Source organism: Artemia sp. Qi Xiang Cuo, unplaced genomic scaffold, assembly GCF_049724085.1.
Source record: "Artemia sp. Qi Xiang Cuo unplaced genomic scaffold, ASM4972408v1 HiC_scaffold_3096, whole genome shotgun sequence".
Lineage (NCBI taxonomy): Eukaryota > Metazoa > Arthropoda > Branchiopoda > Anostraca > Artemiidae > Artemia > Artemia sp. Qi Xiang Cuo.
Window position 1 is genome coordinate 109071 of NW_028300491.1, and position 11565 is coordinate 120635.

The 11565-nt window shown below is 35.9% G+C and overlaps 1 protein-coding gene across 1 annotated transcript; it reads right to left on the reverse strand.

Annotated features, from left to right (window-relative positions):
* Positions 1–7108: 7108 nt before the first annotated feature.
* LOC148938591 (uncharacterized) lies at positions 7109–7615 on the reverse strand. Its single transcript, XM_089107679.1, has one exon. It carries the CDS (start codon positions 7613–7615, stop codon positions 7109–7111), a length of 507 nt encoding a protein of 168 aa, XP_088963805.1.
* Between the last annotated feature and the right edge of the window lie 3950 nt (positions 7616–11565).

An 11565-nucleotide genomic window follows, 5' to 3' on the forward strand; every position in this document is an offset into this window, starting at 1 on the left:
CTTAAAGATGAAATATATCTCAAATCTCATAAGGATTTTTCGATTAATGAAATACCCAAGGAATTCCAGCTATCACATTTGTCTCTGGTTCATCTGAACGGATGGGGCCTGTGCTCGTCTCTCGGAAAGATGAAGAACATCTGTCAGTGCTCAGCTTCTGTGTTTTTTGTTCGAATTTAGTCCCAAATTTTTTAATATGACTCCTGAATCACAAAGGCCGTTTAGGTAGAATAACAAGCTCTTTTAAAAGTTCTAAAAAAAAAACTTTAGCGTAAAGAGTAGCGTAAATAAAAACTTTTTTATTATTTAATTTCTGATCGTTTTTCTAAATAATGCTGGGAAATCCGGCTACCCTTCTATGGAAAATTTCCTTCCCCATGAAAACTTCTTCATGGAAAGGTCCTCCCACGTAACCTTCCCAGTTCACCAGAAAAATCCCCCCTTAATACGTCAATATACTCCCCAATAGCCAATACTATACAATGCAATGGGCGAATTTCATAACTCGCAGCCCCCTCCCTGGGGACTGGGGGGGGGGCTAAGTCATCCTCATAGACATAGTTATTTGACTTCTCAACTATGCTTAAAAAATGGCTAACTCAAAATTTTGATCGGATGACTTTGGGAAAAAAAATTTTGTGGGAGGGGAGCTAGCTGCCTTCCAATATTTTTGGTCACTTAAAAAGGGCAGTAGAACTTTTGATTTCAGATCAAATAACCCCTCTCCCGAACTTCTACGATCACTGATTCAGTATGATCACCCCTGGGAAAAAAATAAAATAAAGAAATAAACAATCATCCGTGATCTTTCTTCTGGCCAAAACAAAATGCAAAATTCCACATTTTTGTACATAGGAGCTTCAAAACTCTAAAGTACGGTTCTCTAGTATGCTGAATCTGATGTTGTAATTCTAATTAAGATAGCTTGATTTTTTGGGGTTTCTCTCCCCCCTTTTTTCAAAAATATGGCAAATTTTCTCATTCTCGTAACTTTTGATGGGTGTTTTTAAATTTGGTGAATTTTACATATTTTGAATAAGCATCAAAATTCGATTCTTTTGACGTATCTATTGTTATCAAGACTCTGTTTCTTAAAGTTTCGGTTACTATTGAGCTACATCGCTCCTTACTTACAGTTCGTTACCACGAAGTGTTTGATAAGAATCTGTTCGTCAAAATAAACCTTCAAGTTAACTAAGAATTACAAAAAAAACCAGCAAAATCTACTTATTAGTTAACTAATAAAGTATGTTGTCAATAATAGAGTTCGATGATTGCGTAGTGTGAGTAGGTATTGTCACTGCAGGGTATGAACCATGAGGAGCCATAGTTGAAAGTAAAATCAATGGCCTCTTTTCTTTGAGGAAGGCCAGAATAAGTGTTAAAATCACCCACCTAAAAAGTATCTGAGTATCATTCATTTATTGCCATATCAATGACTTTCTCAAAATGGGACAAAAACTCCGAAAATGAACTAGAATGTGGGCGGTAAACCTCTCGCACTAAAGCTTTCTTGTTATAAGCTGCAATAATTTCTTAAAACAGTAATTCAAAAATAAATCCAACGTCTAGACTTGAATCATCTTTTAGAGTGAATACAAAGAATCTCTTGGGTAAACTGTGACACCTCATATTTTGTCATTTTGAGGTGAAGAAGCTCTGAATGGCAATTAAGTATATCAGTAAAAGCTACCCCTTACTGGTCCAAAAACGTTTCAGAGAAGCTGAATACTGACAGATGTTCTTAACCTTCTTGAGAGACAAACACAGGACCCAGCAGTTCAGATGAACTAGAGACAAATGCGATGTCTGGAATTACTTGGATATTTCATAAATCGGAAATGATAATGAGATTTGAGATATATCTCATGTTTAAGAAAACATAAATCTTTATTTTCTTTTAACTGCTTGATCAAGAAGAGGGGGAATATCAAGCTCATTCTCTTTAAGTTGATTAAAATCTATACCAGATTCTGAATCGCTCCCATTAACTTTACTATTTCCAAATTTTGCAACTTCTTACTTAAACGAGGTGGTCTACCTGAGTACCACTCAGCAAGAAAGAGGCTACTGAGACGGAAAGGATTAATGTATACCAGACTACACTGTTTGAAAGATTTAAAGCCGAGAAGACAAAAACAAAGAGAAAAGAAATGTCAAGAAGAAGAAAACAAACGGGACTATGGTCAGTAGGAGAACACTGAGTAGAAAATAAGTACTAAGTAGAACGGACACTAAGTAGAAAGATCTAAAGCCGAGAAGACAAAAACAAAGAGAAAAAGAAATGTCAAGAAGAAGAAAACAAACGGGACTATGGCCAGTAGAAGGACACTAAAACGACGAACACTAAAAACGAAGGACATTAAGACAAACTAAAACGACGCGGATATTTCCGCTCTCTAGGGCCGGCTTTCTAAGATCTAAAGCCAAGATGACAAAAACAAAGAGAAAAAGAAATTTCAAGAAGAAGAAAACAAACGAGATTACGGCCAGTAGAAGAAAAAGACAAACAAAACGACAAGGCTTCTTCAACGCTAAAACCAATGAAAAATCCAAACTAAATTAAAACTAAATAAAATCTAAAACCAGAAAACAAAACAGAAATAAATAAGAAAAAAATAAAAACTAATTTAAGGACCTAATTTACGTACCCACTAATTTAAGGACCCAAGGAATGTAAAGTCGGAAAAACAGCTTTCTAATCCCAGTACACTAGGAAAATCAATCAAATGAAATAGATGGAGTCATAATCTCCTGATAATAACATATAACAGTTTTAGATGCATTAAATAGATAATATTTTGATAGTGCCAGGCATTTGATATAGCGCAGCATGGATAGGCTTTAGCATAATATAGGTGTAATTCTTAATACTTTAAATGTTTCTTATATTAGGGGGGATGGGGTTGAAGGTAGTAAATCAACGAAGATTTGCTCGCAATTTTCTTCCCTCTATATTATTGACTTCTATTTTCTTAATATAAAAATTTTAGCAAGCAATGATACCACAGGCGTAATGTACATGGTACATTGTATGCTACTTTAAGGATTTTTCTGAGCACCAAAACACCAAAAAGTCTCTGATTTTTGGACGTCTCTATTTTCTTGATCTATCCCAACAGATTCAAATTTTTTCAAAGTACCGGTTTAACAAGATAAAAATTGCCCACCCTTTCTACTAAATGTATCTATTTGGGATGCGCTCATTGTGCAATACGAGATTTGCATAATTGCATGTATGGGAGTTTTGTGTCTGAGGTTACGTGAACCGTTTTCCCCTAAAGGCATATTTTTAGCTTTTGGTTAATTTGTCAAATGGGTTTCTTGAAATTTGATTCAATACCGTAAAATGACTACAGAGGTAGCCTGGAACAAAAAAAGGGATTGGAGGTGGAATAGCATCCCTTCGATCATTCCTAGACCATTAAGCTGTAAATTTCTGATCTAATAAGTATACCCAAGTTTCTATTAGCTTCCATGTGAAGGAGTTGGGGAGAAAAATAATGCTTTGGAGGTATGTTGCTTTTTACTCAGTTGATGCTAGTGCGTCAACTTAGCTTGAAATTACTAACTTAAAAACACAAAATCTAAATCAACCATTTCTGCACAGCCTTTACAAGTGCTCAAAAAATCGAAAACACTCACTCAAAACCATATAATTCATATTTCAGAACCAATTTTCGTTAACATATTTCGTAAACATATTTCAGAACCAATATTTCAGAACCAATTTTAGTAATCAAAATGTTAATATTATTTAATTTATTAAAATTATAAAAGTAAAAACATCTATATTTTTCAGATGAGTGCAAATTATGTTCTGGCCTTGGGAAGGCATTGGGGTTTTGAGCCCTACTCAGGTTAATTTTTCCTCGTTTTGAGTTTGACTCGGCTATTTATTGTAATTTCTGTTCCTTTTGGGTTTCATTTATTTATCGATGTTGATTTATGGTAGTTTCAGGCTTGGTAGATTATTTGATTTTATTTTTGCTCATTTTTGGTATAATAGAGTTCTTTACTTTTCTTTGAAAAACTTATTTTGTGGAAAAAGTTTTTTTAACTAATATAAGTAAACAGAGGGACCATAACCCCTACCAACGGAAAAAAACTTAACATGGTTTGGGGATTAATTTATTTCGATCTTTCTTTCCTTAAAACCATTACTAGTTACGTAAATTTAATGGTCTATTCATTTGGTTAAAGACATAATTCATTTTTGAAATCATTGTCACTGTCGCTTTTCTTCTAAACGCAGACAATTTGAGCCGTTTGTTTATTTCATTACGTCCAAATGGACCTTAAATTAGAAGTAGTGCCTTTATATAATTATATTTTTTATGGGATCTTAAAATTTTGCCTCGGCTTTTCTTTTGTCATTATGAAAGACATATCGCCGAACCTTTGTTTGTTTTAATTGTTCAGATGGTGGGACAAAAATTTCTTTTTCTTCCAACGATTTATCCAGTCCATATTTTTGATTTTCAAAGGTCTGGTAGGTATTTATGACCATATCCATGTCAAAAATCCAAAAATCAATCATCATCGCTATCATTATCAATTTGTTTGCTTCGTTACACCTTGGCTTATCTGTCGTCATTATATAATACATATCGCCAATCCTTTGTTTTTTTAACAAAGGTATGGTAGGCATTTATGACCTTATCCATGTCAAAATCTCAAACCCATTCATCATTGCTATCATTTTCCATTTATACACGTTTTGATTCTCGCTGTCTACGTTTATCTTCGTTGACTCGCTGCTCTTCATCTAAGAATGCCAGACTACACCATATGAAAGATCTAAAGCCGAGCTGGCCAGCCATGAAAAAAAACAAAGAGAAGAAAAAATGTCAAGAAGAAGAAAACAAAAGGGACTGCGGCCAGTAGAAGAAGAAAACAAACAAAAACGACAAGGAGTCTTCAACGCTAAAACCGATGAAATATCTAACTAACCTAAAACCAAATAAAATCTAAAACCAAAAAAAAAAAAAAATTAGTGAAAACAAATTTAAGGACCTAATTCACGGACCCACTAATAAGGACTACTAATGAAAGGACCCTAGGAATGTAACATCAGAAAAACAGCTTTCTAATCCCGGTACAAAAGGGATATCAATCAAATAAAATAGATGGCGTCAAAATCTCCTGCTAATAATATATAGAAGTTTTAGATGCATTAAATAGATTATACTTTAATATGGCCAGGCATTTGATATAGCGCAGCATGGATAGGCTTTAGCATAATAAAGGTGTAATTCTTAAAACTTAAAATGTTTCTTTACTTAGGGGGGGGGGAGGGAGGGATTGAAGTTAGTAAATCAACGAAGATTTGCTAACAATTTTCTTCCCTCTATATTATTGACTTCTATATTCTTAATATAAAAATTTTAGCAAGCAATGATACCACAGGCGTAATGTACATGGTACATTGTATGCTACTTTAAGGATTTTTCTGAGCATCAAAACACAAAAAAAATCTCTGATTTTTGGACGTCTCTATTTTCTTGATCTATCCCGACAGATTCAAATTTTTTCAAAGTACCGGTTTAATAAGATGAAAATTGCCCACCCTTTCTACTAAAATATATTTATTAGGGATGCGCTCATTGTGCAATATGAGACTTGCATAATTGTTTATACGGGAGTTTTGTGTCTGAGGCTACGTGAACAGTTTCCCCCTAAAGACATATTTTTAACTTTTGGTCATTTTTGTGAAATAGGTTTCGTGAAATTTGATTCAATACTGTAAGGGGGCTACAGAGGTAGCCTGGAACAAAAAAAGGGATTGAAGCTGGAATAGCATCCTTTCAATCATTGCTAGACCATTAAGCTCTAAATTTCTGACCTAATAAGTATTCCCAAGTTTCTACAAGCTTCTATGTGAAGGAGTTGAGGAGAAAAATAGTGCTTTGGAGGTATGTTGGTAACCAATATTTCAGAACCAATTTTAGTAATCAAAATGTTAATATTATTTAATTTATTAAAATTATAAAAGTAAAAACATCTATATTTTTCAGATGAGTGCAAATTATGTTCTGGCCTTGGGAAGGCATTGGGGTTTTGAGCCCTACTCAGGTTAATTTTTCCTCGTTTTGAGTTTGACTCGGCTATTTATTGTAATTTCTGTTCCTTTTGGGTTTCATTTATTTATCGATGTTGATTTATGGTAGTTTCAGGCTTGGTAGATTATTTGACTTTATTTTTGCTCATTTTTGGTATAATATAGCTCTTTACTTTTCTTTAAAAAACTTGTTTTGTGGAAAAAGTTTTTTTAACTAATATAAGTAAACAGAGGGACCATAACCCCTACCAACGGAAAAAAACTTAACATGGTTTGGGGATTAATTTATTTCGATCTTTCTTTCCTTAAAACTATGACTAGTTACGTAAATTTAATGGTCTATTCATTTGGTTAAAGACATAATTCATTTTTGAAATCATTGTCACTGTCGCTTGTCTTCTAAACGCAGACAATTTGAGCCGTTTCTTTATTTCATGACGTCCAAATGGACCTTAAAAGAAAGAAAATCGAAAGAAATAGTTTTAACAGAAAAACCTTTCCTTTCAAAATAGGAAAATTAAATTGATATTCACAAATGTCGTTATTGTAAGGAATATTTTTCGCTTTCCTGTGACATGGTAAATTTATTGCCCATCATAAATGTAAAATACAACACTGATGGAGTATAAAGAAAGAAAATGGAAAGAAACAAATAAATTCTGACAAATACAAACAGAAACAAAACAAAGAAGAACAGACAAGAAGAAAAAAAAAATACAAATAAGGGCAATTGTATGTAACAACAAACATATTATCAACGACGGACAATTTCAGAGGTGCTTTCACCAATTATCTGCCTCTGACATCTCTCATTTCTTTTTTGTACCGTGGACACTGGACTTGCAACTCCATACCGCGAGGATAGTCAGCTGTCATTAGTCCAGAGAGGCAGCATTGGCAAATATTTCGCATACTTGAAGAAACGCTTCCGTATATCCCTAATATCTGAAGCAGTAAGAAGAGACCAAAATGGTGCAAGGGCAAGTAGATGCGGAAGAGCAAATGCATTATAAACGCTAGCTAAGATACAGCGGTTAAATTTAAGCTTTAACCAACTAGTAGACCATACGCATTCCTAGCTTTTCTGGCAAAAAAATCTTTCAACAGTTGACGCTTGGCGAGAAGATTTGACCCGATCGGTACACCAAGATACGTCAGTGTATCTTGTGGTTTAATGACAAGTTCACCTAACTGAACATTTGTCTGGCAATCTGACCGGTGATTGAACACAAGGAACTCAGTCTTACTCTCATTAAATCGAAGACCAATACGTTTATACTCCCTATCGAGAATTCCAAAAGTTTCCTCAATTCCAAAGGCTGTTCTACTAATATCAAGGATCTCATCAGCATAGATAGCTAGTGAAACATCAATGCCATTAAATATACATGTGGTTAGAACGTTCTGTTGTGGCACAATGACAGTATTATTAAACAGAGGGGGAGAAGTAACAGCGCCCTGTCTAATATCCTTTTTTAATGGAATTGAAGGAGTGAGTTCCACCGTACAAGGTGAAACGGTGACCTTAGCTCTGACATTTAGCTTTTTATACATATCACGTATCGATTTGATGACAGAAGTATTAACTCCACGCTTTTAAGCAGTTAATAAGATATGTGGATGTATACCCGTGTCGAAAGCTGTCTAAACCGGCAGAATATAATACCTCATTATTTTCATGACCATGTAGAAGTAAATTAGCAATCAAATGGTGAGCTTGGTCGCGGCCTACTCCTTGAAGCCGAATTGTTTATCCGGTGCATAGCACTTATCAGATGTCTCGTTCATAATTAGTAACTCGAAAACATTGCATAAAATCGGCGGTACCATGATTGGCCTCAAAGAAAAGCATTGGTATGTGGAATTTCCCCTCTTTAATGCCGGGGTTATTACTCCAGTACTGAACAAATCAGGAACTATACCACAACAGAATATAATCTGAAAGAGTAAGGTCAGATGCTCAATCAGGAGAGGGGACCCGCATCTTAGATGCTCTTCACAGAGACCATCAACACCACGTGAAGTTTTCTTTTGTAGCTTAGAAATGCACTCAGTAACCGCAGATCAAGAAACAATAAAACCGATATCATCAGTTGATTGACCTAAGTAACCATCAAGCTCCCTTTCATATTGGTTTGACAATGACGTACCGGGCTCGGAAAATTCACTTTTAAAGTAACCATACCACTGGTCACTGGCAATTTTGAAAGCATTATAGGCTTTTGAAGTATCTCTTCTGAGCAGTTTCCATATGAAATTACTCTCAGTTGTGGCTCTACTTGAGAATCCAGCTACTGATTTAGCATGGTATTGCCTAAGCATTTTCGCAAAATTTCGCTTTGTTTTCAGACGAATTTCATTTACCAAACCTTGCAGTGGCATACCACACTCCTTCCAGACATGAAACCAGAATTTCGATTTAGCACAAGAATCAACAAGGTCAGGGTTACATGACCAGCCATGCTTCTCAGTTCCAAGACGTGCTCTTTTTATGGGTAAACTAGCACGCTCGGCAGAGCGTAGAGCGTGAACGATCTCTGCACAGTAAATATTTAGCAATATTTGCTTCTCAGCAAAGGCTAATAGTTTTTTTCGGGAAGGGGATGAAACGGCACTTTGATCTTTTTCAAAATAGAATCCCTAACATCCCGGAAACAAAACATATCTACACAAGCCCAGTCAGTGGTTTCACGCCATTTACTATCATTGTCTGGACTTGGACCACTCGGTGCAATAAGTTGAACAGGGAATATATTACTGATAGGCATATGGTCTGAGGTTTGGAAAGTGCAGATAAGTGAGGATCCTGAGTCTGGTTTTGCATTCGGGGAACATATGAAAAGGTCCAGAGAAGAGGTACTGCCAGAGTTATGGATATATGTGAAACCTTGGGTATTCTCGACCGCCAAGAGCAGAGGGCACATACTATTCAGAATATTTGCATGACTGTTACTGTCGTCAAAAAGGTTACAGTTCATATCACTAGCAAGGATTACTGCTAGGTTTTGCACTTCACAATCAGACACGAGGGAACTGACTAGGCGGCATGCTTGATCAAATTGTCTGTCAGATGTAGCATTACGGTAATCGGTGGGTAAATACACTGAGACCACCACATAATTCTGAATTTTTACTGCCGTAAAATAGTCACTGTCACGAAAGTTTTCGGGCATGAGGACACTTCTAGCAAGAATAGCAGTACCTCCACTCGGCCGAACAGCCCCAGAGTGTCTAGCAGCAGGACTTATTATGACAGTAGAAGCAGTCTTGCTCAACAAAATAGACTGTCGGCAGTGAGAAGGTGCTCTTGTAGGCAGAGAACGTCATTCGTGTCACATAGAGTTTGGATTATAGGTAATTTCATTGAAACGGCTCCATTAATATTCCATGATGTAACTCGTAGATCAGTGGTCATTTTAGTGGGTTCATAGGTTTCTGTGCAACAGGACATTTGTAGCTATAACAAGGATGGTCAGCTTGCTTGCACAGTACACACTTCATGTTTTTTGACAGGGGGTTTCTAGCTTGTTTGAATGTCCTGTCTGCGCACAGCGCGAACAGCGAGTAACAGCTTTACAGTGCTGGGCAATATGTCCGTAAGCATGGCAGTTGTAGCAGCAAGGAGGTAGAGGGAGAAATTTATCAATGCGGATTCGCTCGTACTCGATTATCACTGACGAGGAAATGGCTGCTAATAAGTCTTCTTGGCGAGACAACCGAGGCTTGTAGGACCTATTTTTGTCGATACGGGAGACTTCGGTACAGTTAGTTATCAAGTTCTTCAATTGACCGTCAGGAACGAAACGGGCCATTCCACAATACACTGGAACTTATAGCTGTAAGTTTAGCCATTTTTCCTTAGATTTGAGAGCATCAGCTACAACAGTACATTTATTTTCATCTTTTATAAATAAGCACTATGAACATGGTCCCGGTCTAAGTTCTATTACCACCGATATTGAGTTACCACACAAGTTATCAATAAAAGTTTTGCGGTCCTTGGGGTCATTCAGCGTTTTAGGTGGATTCTTTAATATAACGGCAAAAGAGGGTTTGGATGATTGTGTGAGGGCTTGAGACAAAGAAGACAGCGGGTTAACACTTTGACAGGACGTAACTATCGAATTTGACACATAGTTCGTTAACTTTACGAGTAAGTGTAGTACTTGATTCCCCTGCTATATATAATTGGTGCAAGTATAAAAGACGATGTTTAAAACACATGTTTTCAGTAAAGTACATACGATACCCCATCCTTATTAAGGAGAAAGAGGTGGTAACCCTAATCTTTGGGCTACCTAATAACCCAGTTATCCTCAAATGGAAAGGGAAAGGGACATTAGAAAAAGTTTAAAAGAAATTGGAGGAAGAGCGTCCAAATTCATGTTGGCTTCATGCGGATTGGTAGAGCAGCTGTTAGCATTGGTAGCAGCAGCCGTAGTCACCATCCTTCTTATTAGATACGTTTTGGTTGTTGAATGCTCGTGTATTGTGATTTTTTCTTTTCAGTTGCATCTATTCATGTCAAAAAGCCATAGGATAGACCAACTTAGCCAATGTGAAACCACTATTAGCGTTCAAAATCGCAAATACTTAAATGGTTATGTTATAATTGTTGCTCCATATTCTTCTGAATGAGCCATATCTATCTAAAGAATTTTAAATAAGGGTGAACAACGTTTTTATTAAATCCATATACTGAATAAACAAAACATACAAAACAACCTGCATAAAATCCTGGTATCTTCATTCTAGAATAATCACAGGCAGCGGAATAGCGCTGCCTTAGTAAAGAACGATGTTAGCACAAATTATTATTTTTTTTTTTTTTTTGGTTTTTTGGTTTCTTGGTCTTAGACCAGGGCACTTCGTATCAAAGGAGATGTCGTAGAAATTTCGAAAAGGGCTCATTCGATTGGAAATTGGAGTGGCTTGTGCTCTTTTCAATAGTCGACAGCGATTCGAAGGCAACTAACACTCCTTCGGCGCCCACCATTTCCCCCAAAACATCCAATCAAAATTTTGAGAGAGCCCTTTTGTACAGCGTAGTTGATTTATAGAATAATTTAAAAAAAAACTTTTTCCACAAAATAAGTTTTTAAAAAAAAAGTAAAGAATTCCATTAAACATAAAATGAGCAAAAATAAAATAAAATAATCTACCAAGCGTGAAACTGCCACAAATCAGCATCGATAAACAAATGAAACCCAAAACGAACAGAAATTACAATAAATAACCGAGTCAAACTCAAAACGAGTAGAAATTAACATAAGCTGGGCTCAAAACCCTATGCCTTCCCAAGGCCAGAACATAATTTGCACTTTACTGAGAAAAATATAAATGTTTTTACTTTTATAACTTTAATAAGTCAAATAATATTAAGATTTTGATTACTAAACATCAGTAAATGTATATTAAACTGACAATGCACATTCATTTGTATTTTTTTCAGTAACGTGCAAATTACGTTCTGGCCTTGGGAAGGCAAAGGGGTTTTGAGCCCA